A 17,969-nucleotide genomic window follows, 5' to 3' on the forward strand; every position below is an offset into this window, starting at 1 on the left:
AAGCTGCTCTAGAGCTCCATTTTTTTTTCCCCCGATGAAAACGCGGTTGTTGGGGGTTGCTGGCAGCCACCGAGCAGCCGGGGGCGGTAACAGCGTGGGGACGGTGGGCAGGGACAGCTCCGGGACTCCCAGCCCTGCCCAGGGACCCTGCAAAGCCCCGAGCAGGTCCAGAAGGTCCCGGCCACGCGTGGTCCGGGCTCAAAAGCATTGGCAATGTCTGGCTGTCCGTCCATCTGTCTGTCAATCCATCCACCCATCTGTCTGGGGTTAAATCCAGCCAGTCCCCCATCCCCCAGCCTGGCTGCCATCACACACTGGTGCCGGCACTTTAATTCCCTTTACTTATTTATCATCGCAATTGTCTCTTAATTGCTTTGGCAGCCCCTCCAAGCCTCCTGGCGAGGATGGGAGGTGCTGGTGTATAAATAAAGGCCATAAATAAATAAATCCGGTTGAAGGGGAGGGGATTCATCCAGACTGCCCCAGATGATGGCACCCCTTTACCAGGGTCAGCTCCTCTGAGCTGAGTGCCCCAAGATGCTCCTGGGGGTGACAGGCTGGTCCCCAGGAAGCTCCGGTGAGCTCTTGTGAGGTTTGCCTCAAATTGTGTCTTTCTGGCCCAAGGAAGCCAGCACACACTGCTGCAGTCAAACCTGAGCTGGGGATGGGGCTATGACAGCAGAAAAGGGAAAAAATAAGTATCAAAAATCCCCAACCCACGTTTTAAATTAATTAGTGATGTCCCTGGTGACTCAGCAGAGACCAAATGGAACTGCTTCATGTTTTATTGAAGGGCTTTGCTGCAGGAGGCTGAGGACAGCGAGGGACAGGGCAAATGGGGTGCAGGGGGTGCTCCCAGGGGAGGTGGCCCCCGAGTTGGGTGTCAGCACCTGATGTAAGACCAGGGCTATTCTGGGTGCCCCATGTGAATGGTCTGGTCCCCTTACACCATGGTGGCATTTGCATAATCATTTTTTACATGCTAATTGAATGGAAAAGCACAGGTTTTCTCCCATTCCTGGTGCTAGACACTGGGCACTGGTGGGAGAGGAGGTGTTTGGAGCACGAGCAACCCCCAAGGATGGGCTGAGCTGCTCCTGCAGCATTTCCCTGCTCCTGGGTGCACCAGGGACAAACCTTCAGGGAAGCAGCAGTCTRGAAGCACCCTCTGGCTAGGCTTTCTAAAGAGGAGTTGGGTAATTTAGTGTTTAACAGACGTTGAGGGATATTATTTCTTTTTGGTGAAATTGTCTAATCAATCACTTTTTAATTCAGCCTGCTCTGGCACCTGGGACACCCCGGGAGGCTSTGGGCTTCTATGCAGAGAGAAATACGGCTGGATCACTGCTGGGCACCCACCTCTGGGGGTCAGCCCCACTGGAGGGGGGGCAYTGTCCCYCCAAACCCATYCCCYGGCTCTGACATCACYGTGGCAGGYCCTATTTTCACTGCMCCACTGCCTGATATCATGAGACCCACCCTGATGAGGGGAACGAAGCAGGCCAGCACAAATCAGCCASTGGGAAGGGGTTCCAATGGCAAGGACGTGCTGGTGCTGCTGTGGGGAGATGGTGACTCGTGTTAGGGCAGGGGGAACTGGTTAATGACAAACCAGGACAGAYACGGGGCCAGGAAGGTGCTGGGGACAGCTGCCATGCCTGTGCCCGAGGATGCCCGAGGGAGCAGCAGGTGCAGCCACCTCCTGCTCCTGCCTCCTGCCAGGGCAGAGCCGTGGCACAGAACCTTCCCCAGCTGAGACCCTGCAGCAGGTGCCCTTCGCCAAGCCACTGGCAGCTCCTGTGCTGCCCAAATGCATCCAGGGAAAAACTGTGAGCATTTTCCCCAAACCTTCAAATACCTGAATCCCCTCAGGGACACACAGCTCCTTGGTGGTGGTCAAGCTTTGCCTAAAGGCTCAAAGTTTCCCTTTCCCCGGCTGTTACTCTTCCAAGTGCTGCAATAGACTGAATTCCTCCCCGATGCCAGTTTGGCCTCAGATTTACAGCCCAAGCCCCAAAATCCGCCGCTGCTTGTGAGGTCCTTTGAGAGAATCACAGCAGAAAGTGTTTATTTCCATCATAAAGATCTGCTTTAATATTTTAACATAAATCAAGCTGCGCTTTATGGTGATAATAAATTCGCTGGCAGAAACTGCCTTTGCAGCCCGAGGCAGCGGAGCAATTCAATTTGTTTGGCTTTAAGTGTAAGGAGCCGTAATTGAGAAGGGGAAAGTACAGATGTTTTAATTGAGTTTGCAGCTACCACCCAGAGTTGCAGGAGGCTAATAGAGAAGAGGTGAGGGTCTCCATTAGCCTCTCCGCTTGCSATTTCTCCTTGGCCTGCAGCTCCATCCGTCAGGGCCATCCCCTCCAGGAATAGCAGCTCTGTGTCTGAGCACGAGGAAGAAAGGGATGGAAAAAGAAGTCAGACTAAACCAGATGTATAATGTGCATTTTATTGGTTTTAATCCCATTTTTTTAAAACTAATTACAGTCAGGACAAAGCATCACGTGTGAATMTGTAATAATGAATTGTTAGTGCTGATAATGGCCAAATAAAAATAGACTTATTCGTGATGAGCGAGAGGAGAGAGCTCGTGCCCTGCACCGTGGGGTCACCCAGCATCTCCTCAGCCAGTGCTGGCTGCACTGAGCCATCCCCTTCCTGCTTTCTCCAGTAATTTTTAAGGCATTGCTATGTCATGTTTTATATGAAAAATGTTCTCTGCCGTAGAGCTTCTTTCTGTTAATCACCCCAATTCCTTGGATATATTTGTTTTGCTGCTGTGCAAGGACAGCAGGTGTCTGGGAATTCATGGTTATTTATCTGAGAAGCACTCATGCTCCTTGGGGAGCAAAGCCCTTCCCACTAAGGTACCACGGCAAAGGCTGGGGCCAGAACACGAGCCCTCAGYGTGCCACTGCATCCAAAACCTGGATCCAAGCAGCTCTGGGAGGTGCAGCCCCTCAGAAGTCACTGTCACACCCCGCTGAAGGGCAGAGGGGGGACATGCGGGCCAGGGAAGAGAAGGCACATCTTTAAATGTARGAGATGGCAGGGAAGAGGGTGCCAGGCTGGGGTCCCTCCCTTCCCCCTCAGTGGGGTAGCTCTGGGAAGGCAAGGGAGGGTGAGAGGAGATGAAATAACAGAGAACAGCTCTGTTCTCTGGCTGCAATGAAATGTGAAGGCAAGAGACTGAAACGGGCACACAGAGGGTGGGGGCTGAGCCAAGGGCCTTGCAAAGCACGGGCAACCCAGGGCAGAGAGCCCTCAGCCCCTCGGTGAACCCACACCTGCACACTCGTGCACAGGAACAGCCCCCTCAGCCTCTCCAGCTTCCAAAGGCTCATTTCATCAGCATTCAATTCCTCCCTCCAGCTCTGCCCAGCTCCCAGCTGCCACGCAGGTGGCTCCCAGCTCAGCTGCCCCATGAATCTGCCCTCCAAACTACTGCTTCCTAAACGAGACACCAGCACCAGCTACCTGTAAAATACCTTCTTAATTTGATACTGAAGATGCCACATCAGCTTCTCGGGAGCACTTGGGGATGTTTAAACTCACTAGCAAGAGCTGCCAATGCCTGTTTAGGATCAAGCTGGAGAAGATGAACAGTCCCTCCAGATTCTCTCCAGGCAGCTCAGCAAGGACACTGGCGGTGCTCAGGCTTGAGAGGTGCAGGGTTTTGCTTTAAAAGCCATGAAGTGGTTTTATACAGCTCCAGGTACTTGCATATTCCCCCAAGAGGAGCACTTCAGGTCATATGGAAACCAGAAAGTCCTACTTGAAAACAGAGCTTGATTAAAAAGAGCTGCAGTTCAAAGCTTCCTTTAGTGAGTGATGACATTTAATACTGCAGCAAGTGCAGAGGGCAGGAGGATCTAACATGCACCTGGCTTTGAACCTGCTTTGATAACAGGGGAGGGTTAAAATAGTTCAGGTGAAAACTTTTAAAGTTCTTCCTCCTGTTGGAAGCCCCCTATGATCTGTGCCCAAGGGCTTCTGAACCCAGGACCCGGTGACAAAGTGTGGCGTTACAGTGACCACAGCCACCCTAAAAGCTGAGACTTSCCTAGAGCTGCCACAGGTAAAAGCAGCCCAATTCCAACAGCAATAGAGCGGGAGCAGGCTAAAACTCACTTTAACCCTGTGGAGAAAGATCAGAGGGGGGATTCAAGCCCATTTCCAGCAGGGTTTCAGGTTTTGCTCCCTTGTTTTGGGAGCTCTGCGGCTGCAGGCAGGGCTGAGCCAGGGCACAGCCGCTCCCTCCTGGCACCAGCTCATTCCCCTGAGTTCACACCCACCTTGTTTCAAGGCTAATTACCCAGCGCGGGAGCCGGAACGCATCAGTGTGCACAGCCGGAGCCTCCCGCGTGTCAGGACTGGGTAATTAGCACCTCCCCAGCACCGATCCCGATCCCGATCCCGATCCCAATCCCGGCCGCTGGAGTCAGGGCCTGGCTGCTTGTACCAGCCCCGGGCAAAGCTGAGACAGGGAGAAGGCTCTGCCAGGGAAAGCTCCGAGTCACCTGCCAGTGCTGAGGGAAGCAAGGCTGATTTCCTTTCCAGTGGGAAGAGCTGTATCCCTGCATGCAGAGGGGCACTGCTCTGCCCAGCTGGGCTGCCACAGCACAGGAGAACAGGATGGAAGTGTGAATGTAAACTCCCAGGCTGGAGAAATCCAGCTCGAAGCAAAAGATCCCCGATCCCAGGCAATGTGAACAAACATGATAATGCTTCTAGAAAAAGAAAATGTAACAGCACAAAATTGTTTCCTTCTGAATTAGGTCTATTTCCACCCTAATTTTTTCCTTCAGCTGGCATAGGAGGTTGGTCTGAAGGAGTCTCAGCAGTGGGAGACTCAGTTCTCCCAAACTCCTGCTGGACTCTGCACAGCACATTCCTGCCTTTGGGAGAAGGGACATTTAGTGATTAGTGAAGTGAGCAGCCAAGGCTGGCTCTCTCCTGTGTGCCGAGACCTGCAGCACACAGACATCCATGGACAGACAGAGGATGTGCTGCTCCAACAGAGCCAAAGGCAGGAATAGCTGGGCATTGGTTAATGGTTCAGGCTGCCAAGGGCTCAGCCCCAGGGCTTCGCCTGAGAACCAGAACTGTAACAAGGCTGAGTCCATTCCATCCACACCCAAAGTGGAGTGAAGAAAGTCTGTGTCACCAAGCCAACAGCCTGGAAATTTCCCTTCACACTGCCRGTCCCCCTCACTCACAGTTCCAGAGGGGGAGCTGAAATGCTGGAATCTCTGGAGCTCCGGCGAGAGTGTGCTGCTAACCCTCATCAGAGCTTTGACTCGCTCAGGACAATGTTTGCAGTTACAAACACGAAGCAAGAGAAGCCCCAGATGAGCACAAACACAATCCAGAAGGTGTGCCGGAAAGGGGAGAGGTGCTTGTTCACCGTCCCRCTGCCAAAAACCAGCTGAGTGTCCTTCCGGCTGCAGTAGGCGAGGAAAGCTGGGATGAGATACTGGATCCCATTCCCAGCGTAGGCTCCTGTGATCCCCACCAAGGACTCCAGATCGTGGGTGCAGAAAGCCACCAGCACTGGGGGGATCAGCGTGATGGCAGGAAAGACAATCCTATCCACCACCCACGGGTAGGTGCCCCCTTCTCTGTGGAAAAGGGTCTTCCAGTTGTTGCGCAGGGTCACCGCGATGATGGGGAAGTTGGTGCTGATGGTGAAGACGGGGAAGAGGCCCAGGAAGTAGCGAATGAAGGCCACGCTGATGATCTCRCAGTTGGTGAAGTTGAGCGTGTACATGTCCATGAGAGTGTCGTTGCGGAAGCAGTAAATGGCAGTGAAGGACAGGAGGCTGTAGAAGGCCAGGATCAGGATGTAATCGAGCAGCACCAGCTTGTTGACGTGTTTCTTCTTGGAGATGGGGGTGATGAGGGATGGCAGGGAGTGCTGGCACATGAAGGAGTAGACGCACACTCCAAACAGATTGCGGATGCCCGACAGCTGGGCCATGGACGGGTGACCTTCACCTTGGCCTCTGCTGATGCGGATGAGGGCCAGAATAATCATGAGGATGAAAGCTGGAGAGAGASAAGGTCTCAGGTCAAGCCCAGGCCCACGCTCCCCACGACCCTCCTCCCATCACACCAGCAGTCTTGGCACCAGCTCTCCCCTGCTCTGCAAGAACATCTCCTTATCTCTTTGATGTACCACCTTATCTGAGGGTGCTACATCAAAGGCGAGGTGCACAGGAATTAATCGTGATTTGCTGTCTGTGCCAGTCAGCAGATAAGGGAATGGGCTCAGGCATTTCCCTCCAATCTCCTTCCTGTGGGGACTCACCCTCCCACCCCCGAGAGCACAGGGCTGCTCCAAGCCCTTCAGAAGCAGAAGGCTCATGTGGCTGGTGAACCCTAAGCCCTCAAGGGTTTCAGTCCATGGATGCTTGTGTCACACACACACACTGGCTAAATATCACCATTTAAAAATGGCTTAGAGATGTCTGAGCTTTGACTTGGCTCCAGTCAACCCCRGTAATATTCCTACACATTTGCAACTGGACTAATGTTTCCAAGACCTCTCCTACGTGCCAGGAGCAGCAACTACTACCAGGCTTTCCTGTCTCTGGGATCTGTCAAGCATGATAAAGCAAGAACTAGCCAGCCATTTCCTGGGCAGGAGGAGCAGGCTGTCTGTAGCTAATCCCAGGGTAGAGAAGCCAGTCTGGAAGGGACTAAAGCAGCACTGAAAGACTCCTATTAAAATTCATCATTTCTAGACACAAAGTCTGCTTGTCTATCCTTCACTTATGTCAGGAAAAACCCTAACAACATTTTACAAAGCTTATTACAAATAACAACGTGCCAGGGACAAAATGAAATGAGGAGATTGGGCTAAAGTCCTTATTACTCCGAGGGTGGAAATTTGAGCCAGAGCAGTTACTGTGAGACTCTCATTCCCAGCACGGCATATAAAACCAGCAGAAAACTAATTCTGGTGTCACAAAAATTGCATCAGCCTGGGAAAGATGATCATCAGCTGCTGGAGTTAACAAGCAATGGGGGGAAAAGGACCTGCCTGGCAGGGCAGCGAGCAGTGAGATTTACAGTCTGGTGCTACAATGGGTGGGCCACTGTGGCTTGCACAGAGCTGTCCTTGCACCAGTCTGTGGCACAGGAACAGAGCTGTGAATTATCAGGTAATGAAAAAATCAACAAAATGCTGAGACAACCACTACAGACAACTTTGAATGTCATTAATATAAATCCAGAGGAATTAAACAGAGCAGTGCACAGTCCAAGTCCATAGGAGGCTGGCACCAGCACTGGCAGTGACAAGGCCACCAGCTTGCTGTGTGCCCAGTSCTGCTCCCCACAACAGGCAGCTGGAGATGGGAAACCCTGCTAGACACAGGACTAGGGAAGGCAGTCACAGACCAGTTAGTGAATGCTGCCTCTCTTGTGCCCAGCAAGATCAAACTAACCTCACTGAACATTGCCTCCCACACAGCCCCAGCACCCTCTGAAACCCTCTCTCAGAAATCCACGCCCTCCTGCAGCAAACACCAGCTCCGTGCTGAACCCTTCCCAAGCCACACACTGCATTTCATCCCATGCTGCCTCAGGAAACCTCTCACTTCCAACTGTTCCCCAGTGGCAGGGCATGTCTAGCAGCCCTCCCCAAACACTGGACTGACGGCAGCAGATCCATTCCTTCACAGTACCACGAGGCCAGGCTGTTTTGGGAGTGCTGGGCTCTATTTCCTCCCCCAAGGGCAGTCACAGAGAGCTGTGGAAGGCAACAGCTCGTTGCTCTGGRGGTGTGCAATTCCCCTCACCTTCACTCACGCCCAGCAAGTGAGGGGCACTGCCAACACAGGTACAGTTGTTGTGCCTCCCCCACTGCTCCCTGGAGGGGAGATGCTTGCCAGCCATATCTGCTCAGCAAGAGAGCCAGAAAGAGCTGTGTTCCAGGTGATGGGACACGGCTGCACAGGCTGCAAGGAAGAGGAGAAGATGCCCTGAGTAATAAGACAAAGCAGGCTGGGCAGCTCTGGAAATGTGCTGGGACTGCTCCTTTCCTTTTTGCCTGACAGAGGGATCAGGCTCTGTGGCCCCATCCTGAGCTGGTCCTGTATCTAGGCTAGATGTGACTCAGAAGTCTCACACCTCTTTCCCTGCACACTAGACAGTGAATCTCCTCATGCTCTGCTCAACATCAACAGAGTGATGAGTGACCTATTTCCATCCCCCAAAACAACTCTTACTATTGGCTCAAAGCCCCACTTTCTGCACCAGTGCCAACAGGACCAGTTCAGGGGAACTTTCAGGCAGGGACCCCATCCTTGGAGCATCTCCCAGAGGCTCTCCCCTGCCCCAGCATGTGTTTTTCTGGCAGGGAACACTGAAGGAACAGAATTCTCATGGATCCCCTAAATGATGGATAGYCTTTGGCTTAAGCAACTAGAATGTAATACATTTGTTTTTCATTAAACATGCATTTCAGAAATTTATCAAAATTACAAGGAGTGAGGATCCAATACTAAGATCCAAACTAGTTTTGTTTCCAACAAGGCAAGCTCTGCTTCCCCTGCCTGAGCACTGTTGCTCTGCAGATGCAAGATCCTTGACAGAAATGATGCTGGGTAAAGGGGAAACCTCCCCTGAACAATTCCAGCCTCAGAGAGGACAACAAAAGCCCTGCCCGATGGTTGTTTTCTCTCATTCCCTGTGGCAGAAGAGTTTCTCACTCCTGGAACTGGAGAGCTAAAACACTTGCATGTCAGATTTATCTCTCTGTCCCTGAGAGGAGGCAAGCCCAAAACTCTGAAACCTAGATACGGTTTGGATGATAAGTCAAAATGAAAAGAAGATGACAGGCTGACTGACAGGCAGCTTTGAGCAGAAAAGAGGCAGCACAGGGTCCTCAGGCACACACAAAGCTCCCACTCATCCCCTAGCCAGGACAGCAGGCTGAAGGCACAGTCACACGACACTGTTTCATGTCACCTACAGTTGTCTCACCAGCTGTCCAACAGTGTTTCTTCACCACAAGGATCCTGGTGAAGTAAAACAAGGGTTCATAAAAACAGCCTTGATGTRTTCCTCTCTACACAGGACAGAGGACACAAGCAATGTGTTCCAGGGATGAAACACCTTCAGACACCATGGTCAACAGCACTCAGAGYCACAAAGCAAGGTGGACACTGATGTCACCATGGATTCTTACTCGGTTATGYGAAAAATTTGCTTTAAGCCTTGTTCTATATAAATATTTAAAAAGCAATCAAGGGTTTTGCTCATCCTGATTTTACCACTGTGTCAAACCCACTCCAAGCCCCTACACCACAGGTTTGGCAGTCAGCAAAGCACAGAGGACACTTCTTGTCTCATCTTCTCTCCTCTAGATGTTTGAGCRCCACTTTTAGTGAAGGATATAAGTGAGCCTGAGGAAAAAAATTAAGTGGGGCTATGCTATAAAGCAAAACTTGTAATGAATCTCATCCCAACCATCCAGCTGCCTCTCCTACAGACTCTCTGCTCCCCTCACTATCTGAGGAACAAACGCTCTTCTCAGATAAAGCAGACCTTGCAGTCAGCTCCTGCTGCCCCTCCTGCTTGACTCAGGAGATGTTGATTCAGAGACAGGGCAGTTCTGCTCTGGTTCTTGCAGGTGAAGGAAGGATGAATATGGATGAGCAGACATCCAAAGAAGTACAGTTTGGGAAATATGGGAGTCTGGGGATATTAAGAAATACATTTTTGTGCATTTTGATAGAAACATAACAGAGCTGCAGAGAAGCAGTGAAGATAATTTAGCCATTCCGAGTTTAAGGATCGTTTTACAGAGTCAGAGAAAACACCTCTGTAAATGAAAAATGGTGTTTGTACATGAGCTTCATCTCTCTGCAGAAAGGCTATTGCAGAAAAGAAAATAAGTCCAAGGCTAAAACACATTTTTTTCCCCTGTCATTGTAGGTTCCTGTAAGAACTGATGCTCACAATGAGCTTCTGGTTTAATCTCCCCCACCCTTGCAAGACACGGTGCTTGTGAGATGTTCGCTTCTTCTCCAAACTGATCCCTGCCCTCATTGCTCCTTCTGATGTTCCTTGAGAGAACATCACCACAGCTGCCTGCCATCCCTTCCAGGCACCCAGAGAGGCAGTGGTGTGCAGCCACCCCACGCCTGGCTGCTCCCCTACCCCCCAGCCATTTGTCTGAGCTGGTGCCATGACACGTTTGTGGCAGGGCCATCCGTCACTGCCGGCTGACGGTGTGACAGAGCTTTCCTGTCCAAGCAGAGAATCAATATGCCAGGAAATAATGATAATRGATCACCCTATCCCAACGCACGCTGCTTGCTTCCCTTTTCATACATTAGGCTACATGATGGATTCCAAGAGGAAGATGTTTTCAGGAGCTTCCTAATCCCAGTCTCTTTGGAAAGGGGAAGATTTCTTCCCACTGTGATCCTATATCAAGCCAAAACACAGCAGATCACTCTTAAACAGAGGAACAGATCTCGTTTAGTTTAAAATTAGGCTGCTCTTTCATAGAAGGGGCATAAAAACAGGAGCATCTGTTCTGCACACACTGAACAGCCCAGGAGCACATCAAGACAGTCCTACCTTCTGCATCCCCACCTGACACTTGTGCTACTTCCCTGCTGATGTCTTTCTAGGATGTTGGTGCCCCTTCTCAGAGCCAGCTGCCTTCCAGCAGTGACGTGGGCAAGCTGAAGAGCCCACTGCAACTCTGGAAGCACCAGGCATTCTGGATCCTGTGGCATTTGAAGTAATAAAACACAGCTGGAGTTCAACATGCTGGCAGAACAAACTATCTGAAATTAAGACATTGATTTTTAAATTTAAAACTCATTTAGCCAGTTTCTTTCACAGAAGCTATATCCTGCTATTTGTTCATGACCTCCAGCTCTCCATAAACTCCAGAGCAGCAACTGATTAATTTCTCCAGCCTTCAGAGGGGGTTTCTATATGAATTGACAGTAAAGAGGTTACGTGAAAACCAGGTTTGCTCCATCAGACGTGGGAGCTGGAGTAGTTAAGGATCAGATTTGACAATGGCAGAGCCTAAAACACCATCTCRAGGAAGATGAAGGATTTATGAGTGCAGAGACTGTGGGGAAGCAAGATGGATATGTTCACAGAAGACAGCAATTCTCTGGAGAGAGGCGTCAGACGGAAAAGGGGAGGGAAATTACTTCCCAGAAGAAAGGTATGAGCAAAAGTTGTGGAATATCATGATRGCTCCTTCCTCTAATGGAGAGCAGGGACTTGTAGGGACAGTGTTACCCTCAATGCCCCAAAGCCTGAGGCAGGGTCCACATGGCAGGGGACTGGTGCTCATACACAGAAGTGTGACACAGCTTACCAAGAAGGCAAGAAAAAGCCTCTCAGGCATCTCCATTCCCTCAGGCCTGGCTTGCTYCTGCTGCAGCCAACTCAGACACTGCTGTTTTGGGCCACGTGGAGCCYCTTTCCTTCACAAAGGGAAACTCCATTAAAAAACTACTACCAGGACTTTTCGGCAGCCGAAAGTGGTTCAGTGTGCAGCTTCTCTGCTTTAAGGGCATAATTTCCCTGCTTTTCTTCATCAGGCTTGCAATACCATAACCAAGATTTACAAGTAGCTTCCCCTACTGTGGTAACAACTCCTCCATGAAACCAGTGTGGCTGCCCCATCTCAGCCCACATCAGCTGGTCCCACAGACATCTGCACACCAACAACAGTTCACAGGGAGAAAAATGGCTCTGCACTCGGATGTTTATCACAGATGCTTTTTCTCAACATATGGGAAGGAAAGAGCAGCCAGCGAGGCTTGTTTGCTTCTGGTGGAAAATTACCCGCGTAGTTTATGGTCCTCTCTCCGCCGGTCACCTTTGGCAGAAGCACCATAAAACCTCTGCAACCAGGACTCTGCTCTCAGCCCTGCTGCTGGCTTGGCCTGTTAGCTCYRACAGTCACTTCTCAGTCCATGTCAGAATTTACTCTTCTGAGAGAAGGGAATAATACACACTGTGATGTTACTGTGAGCCTGAGCTATCYRTGGCTGTGCAGGCTTTGGAAAGCAYTGGCTGCAGAGCAYCCACATCCCATGAAATCCAGGTGCTCTGCAGATTTAGCCACATCTTGCCCATCCTGCCTYGGGCCCTACRCAGCAAAGTTTTTTATCATCTTGTTCTACCAACATCCACTCTGCACAGAGAGCAGCTTTTCACGCCACAGCCCCACTCCGAAAACCTGCGTGGGCACCATCACCCAGACCCTTCTGCAGGGCTGAATGTGTCCTTACATTTCTTCAGGTCTCAGATCCATCAGTGTCTCCTGCTGCCTAAATAAAGTGCTCTTTTTCAGCTCCTCAGGCAGGATCTCAGTGGTCCTGTCCAGCTCTGCAGATCACTCTCTATCTGCATCTGAAGCTCACAAGGCTCTTTCCCTTAAACAGGCACTGCTTCACCCCACTGCCCCCCACAAACAGCACTGAAATGAGCTCCTCAGCCGACAATTCCAAAAGCAGGCATGACAGAAGCACAGCATTTTAACTAACTCTTCATAAATATATGCACTTCTCTTAGTGAATTATTTACCCTGGGCTCTGGCAGCAGCTTCATCTGCTCCAAAAGGGATATAAGAACATGGAGTAACTTTGTTGAAGCAGCTTGTCAGAATGAACATGCAACAGTGTCCTGATTTACAGTCCAATTCCCACATCCTCCTGTACGCCCTGCAGTGTGAAAGGAGAGGGGCAGAGATCAGAATGATCCCTCCTTAAGCTATTTGCAGAAAGCTCCATTTCTGATGTGAAAAGAGGCCACCCACCTTGAGGACTGTGGGCACTGGCAGACTAATTTCTCAGCAGGAGACTGGAAACGCAGGACTTCACATAACTGTCACCCTCCCCWAAATCAGCCTCTCTGAAATTCTCAGTCTCAGCAGTTGCAGGGATGTAGCAGAGTGACTCCAGGTCTCTGCACTGAACTAACTCCAGTTCCACAGCTAAGGATGGCAGTGACAGTGCCCTGAGACTGCTCGCAAGGTGAGATGGCCTGAGACCAATTCTCTGCAGAGCAGTGCTGTAAAGAGCAGGACTCTRGTAAGAAGAGCAGAACTACCAGAGAAACCAGCAGWTATGGAAAGCCAGCCCCACCAGCASACTCTGGAGAGCCCTTCCCTAGCTTCTTCCCCAGAAGTCTTTTACCAAGTATCCTGGAAAGGGATGGGATGGAGAAAAAGGGGCTAAATGCAGATTTCCTGGCTATTCTTGTTTGCTTTCTCTTCATCTTACTGGCCAGGGGAAAGAGCAAGGGGAGAGATTTTATTCCTGAGCATGTAATTCTGAGATCATTGTTTGGACAGGGTTGGGAAGGCTCTGTCTCAAGGGCTGCATTTACTTGAAGAGATGTGGTGTGATCCAACAGGGAGAGAGAACTGAGCTTGTTCAGCCAAGCCCAGAAGTTTATTACTCTATAAACTATCTCTTCATTAAAATACAATACTTTCTAATAACTACAATACAGCAACACGAGCAGCACACAGAGCACAGTCCCCACGTGGGAGCTGTCTGGGAACATTTGGCAGAGACAATTTAATAACAGCACTGATAATCATGCTACCAATGTCTTTAAAGCCAGCAGTCCTCACCTATAGAGCTGGACATCTCGGGCTGCAACAGGCTGAATTTAATCGGGTTAGCTGCTTAATACACAATAGCCCAATGTTTGCTGCTGAGCTTCACCAAGCTCTGTCCTTTTGTTATCTTTTCTAATCCACATCCTATCCCATGACGCTGCTAGACAGTTATTATCCAATATTATCCAATAATAAAGAGGTAGGGCTGTGCCCCAGTGAGATGTGTCCCCTYTGCTTTGAGAGCTGCATGGGACTGGCCTGGCTCAGTCCCTTTTGCTGGGCCATGCCCTTCAGCAGYTCACCCGTAACACCACCCACTTGATCAGGATTGAAGAAATGAGGGGGAAAAAACAGCTAGATAATCAAGTCTCTTTAGAGAGCAATCCATCGCCACYGCAGATTTAATCCCTCCAGGGAAAAAAAAAAAGAGTCTGAAATCCAAACAGCAGAACTGAAAATACCAACAACTCTAATTTATTGATGGCTTAGTTGATTTAGCCTTCTGCAGGAAGCYCTGCTCCAGTAACTTTGTAAGAGACCTGGAAACAGGCTCCAAAACTAGTAAAGGAATTGACCTAATAACAGCTCTRCACTTTCCTGAGGCTGAGGAGGAAGGGAGCTGAAAGGAATTACACTTTGGGGAAGGACTCTCCTCACCCCATGGGAACAATCCATACTCACCTGGCCCCAGAGCTGGATGAGCCATCAAGATTTTAACCACAAGGCTTCACTRTAAGCCCCACTGTCAGGATTTAAACCAAATGATTTTTCATGACTGGCCCTTTCTCCAGGGAAGCACAGCAGGCAGGCTCCCTGTKGCACCCTTAGGGTGCCTGTGTTCCATCTCCCAAGGCAGTTAAGGTACCTGCAAAAGGCTGACAAAGCATCCTGAGGAGCTTCTGCGTTGGGAAAGGGATGAGAACTTGGGTAGGCAAAGGCTGACACACCTGCCAGCTCCTGGAGAACAGAGATCTCTAAGCAAGGATAAGGCCAGCAGTTCAAGCACCAACTGCTGCACTGAATTTAACCATTGGCACTCACCCATGCCAAGTGACAATCAGCTCTGCAGCCAAGTGTGTAAGCTGCTGCTCTTCAGAAGACTGGCAACAGCTCGATTCCTCTGGAAGGCWTCTCTGCCACCAGCCCCACTCCACCTGGAGACACAGATCCACCCTCTGTGCTCCTATCAGTCCTGGCAGGGAAGTGCCTTGCCATGCCAGCCTTCTTTCCAGATGAGCTGTCCGTGATCAACAGGCCCAGACAAGGAGAGCCCATCTGTCTGGGCTCTCTAGCAGTACAGTGCTTGGGCTTGCAAGCTCCTCCTTCAACTTTCTCTTTTCAGAGGCTTCAGAGGTGCCTATCCTGGCTTAGTCCCTGATCCTGGGAGGATGCCAGATGAAGGGTTGATCCCTGGAACACCTTCACATTCTTTGAACTGGCCCATTTTTAATTTAGAGCTCAGATCCCAGTGTTTAAGCCTATTTTTCAGAGGGAGAATGAATTTTTTTTTATCTGTGAGGTGTGGAAAGAGGCTGCTGTAGGCTTTGATAGTCGATGTGCTGCTTGTGATGAGCACAAGGCTCTAGAAGAGGCTGGTGACATTTGATTATCACTTAGATCAGGAGAAAAAGAGGGAAAGCAACTTTCAAAGGCAAGGCTGACACTGTTACAAACACCAGCAGAAATGACCTTCACACACAGCTAGCTCTCTCTGCTGCCAAGAACCATCCTCTCAGCCGCTATCATCTGAATCACCAGTACACCTGGGGCAGTGCTGCTTTACATCAGCCTCTGCTGCTCTAAAATCCAGGGACTTTTCACTGGGTTGGGGAAAAGGGTGTGTGGTGGGCCCTGCAGTAGACACATTGCAAAGCCAGTATTGACCTCCTAAGCTCAAGGAGGCTTCAGTTTTCCAAATCATGATGCAAAGGAAGGGTCAGCTTCCCATCCACACCAAGCCACTGGGCTCAGGTAAGCTGAATTAGCCACTATCCACACGGGAAGATTTTTTCCCTCAGCACAACAAACAGGTAGGGTGGAAGCTCCAATGCTGCTCTGCTGCTCAGAGTGCTTTGCAGGAGAATTGCCCTCAGCACCACATGGCTGAAAACAACTCAAGGAAGGTGAAGGAAGGCACAGGTTATAACAGGACAAAGAGTGCACATCTGGCCACTGGCACACAGGCAGGAAAAGTCCAGAAGACCACAAAAGACTATTTAGGACCATTCTTTAGGATCTAAGCTCTCTAAGCACCAGCCTGTATTTTAACTCCCAGCCTTGCTTTTGGAGGAGGGGACAGCAGCAATGTGAGGACATGGGAGAAGCCAGTTTGACAAATCTCAGCAGTATGGGATTGATCCTTACCCCGGGATCTGCAGCAAGAGCTTTTCTCTGCTCCCTGCATCACATGGCTTTTTGATAAATCGTCTTTCCCAATAAATCTATCTCTCATTGTACACATACGGAATCCGTTCCTCTAAGTAGCCACCGAGGTGCTGTCAGGGTCATTAACTATCATTATCTGGGGCAGCTGTTCCCCAGCGTGCTGACGCAGGAATCAATCAGGCTAAAGCATGAATTTCCCCTACACTTCTCCAAACACTGCCTTTATCCCTCTCCATCAAGAGATGAAAAAGAGGAACAGTTCTGCCATCACRCCAAGGTTTAGCAATCCTCGTATTGGAAGGAGCTGGCTAAAGGGAAACTAACGGCAGATGAGGCAGGCGTCAGGCTGTCACAGAGACAGGATGAGGTCTGACTGATGTCTTTACCAGGAAAGAGGAGGCAGGGTGATTTGAAACAGGCCAGTCAGCTGAGCAGAGATCACTTATTAAAAAAAAAAAAAAAAAGAAAAAAAAACCCTGCAAAACTTCCTCATTTCCTTTAGTACCCCTTAATGAGATAACCTCTTTCTCTGAAGAATGGGGGGGCTTTCAAACCTTTCATGTGCTCAGACAACAAAGGAGAAAAACAGGCATTCAGGATTTTCACACCACCCAAAGTCAGGATTTATTAACTCAAAGTGTTCAACATCTGAGACTTGAGAGCTTAAAATCCAACTTAATTTTCCTGGGTGTCAACTGCTTAACCCCATCTCAGGAATTCTCTAGAACAGAGGATCTCTATTCCTCTGCAGTGATTGCCAGCCATTTTCACAGAGGATGAATTCACAGAGCAGGGACAATACCCAGCTGCAGTCAGGTCAAGAGCATKTGTGTAATGGGAAATAGTTAGAGAAACAGCTTTTCTTCTTATTCCAGTGATAGATATAAACAGAGATAATTCTGTACTTGAGTGGCCTGGATTCACACACCAGGAGACTGTTAACCTGCAGAAATGCTGGTTGTTAACCTGCAGAAATGCTCTTTATTAGCCCTGAGTATCACTCACTCTATCTAGATTACACAAAAATAGACAAACCTGAACATAAACCTCCACAACCCACACACACCTCTCAGCCTTTAAGGGCATGTACGCACACGAGCCAGACATGAGGCAGCTGCATCTTTGAATGACAAAGACATTGAAAAAAAAAAAAGGAGCAATGTCTTATTTCCCTTAAGGGAATGATCTGTCTTCCCAGAAGTTCTTGGCAGTATTTTGGAAGGAACTCATGGCACCAGGACTTCCCAAGGACAAAACACATTGGTTTGGGGGTTTCCAATGCACCACATCCTACCGTAAAGGAAGATCCAGGAAAATAAACGGAAGCAAATGATARAAGAAAAGTCTGACAGAAATGCCTTTTGTTTTCAGGTCAAAACAAAGGTTGATCAAAGTCTGTTGTCCACATGCTGTGAGAATGAGAAACTTCCAACTGGTGGGTATCACAGCCAGCACACAGACAAAAAACTTTTCCAAACATCTTCTGYCCCTCACACAAAGCAGACTAAAATTTCATTTACCAGCCATGTCTGATTGCAATTTTTGTTTTAATCAGAAAATTCACCCTAGACTAAAACCCTTCTCCTCAAAGATTTATTAGGCCTACGCAATTGTCCTTAAAGAAAAACCTCAAAGAGGTTGTTTTGACAAGCATTTACTTCCAAACAAGAAGATCTTGCCAAAGAGAAGCGTCAGTGGCRTGACTCAGGTTCCATCAATGGTAAAGAGGTAGCCGAGCTTCTGCCAAGACTCACCTATCCATCTCATGAGGGACGTCATGATTTGAAGATACTTGGTCTTCTGCACATTGAAGAAGGTGAAAGGACCCAGGAGGAGCGTGAATGCTGCCTGGAAGGACAACAAAATCACACATTACGTTAAAAGCCAGAAATTCTGCCAGCAAGATGAATCTATCAGTAGAACAAAGCTTAAATTGAAAATTCACCTCCAGACATGTCAT

The 17,969-nt window shown here is 49.5% G+C and overlaps 1 protein-coding gene across 3 annotated transcripts in view; it reads right to left on the reverse strand.

The window, feature by feature from the left end:
- Window positions 1-4,416: 4,416 nt before the first annotated feature.
- TMEM104 (transmembrane protein 104) overlaps window positions 4,417-17,969 on the reverse strand; it is a 41,811-nt gene continuing 28,258 nt past the window's right edge. For all 3 annotated transcript variants that reach the window (XM_057384369.1, XM_057384367.1, XM_057384368.1), the window contains exons 9-10: window positions 17,764-17,857; window positions 4,417-6,054 (exon numbers count right to left, since the gene is read on the reverse strand). In XM_057384369.1, coding sequence (XP_057240352.1) covers window positions 5,294-6,054; window positions 17,764-17,857 — 855 coding nt within the window. In that variant the 3' untranslated portion in view covers window positions 4,417-5,293. The remainder of the gene's footprint in view (window positions 6,055-17,763; window positions 17,858-17,969) is intronic.

This window comes from Malurus melanocephalus, unplaced genomic scaffold (genome assembly GCF_030028575.1).
Source record: "Malurus melanocephalus ecotype Western Australia unplaced genomic scaffold, MMel_1.1 scaffold_704, whole genome shotgun sequence".
In the NCBI taxonomy this organism is placed as follows: Eukaryota; Metazoa; Chordata; class Aves; order Passeriformes; family Maluridae; genus Malurus; species Malurus melanocephalus.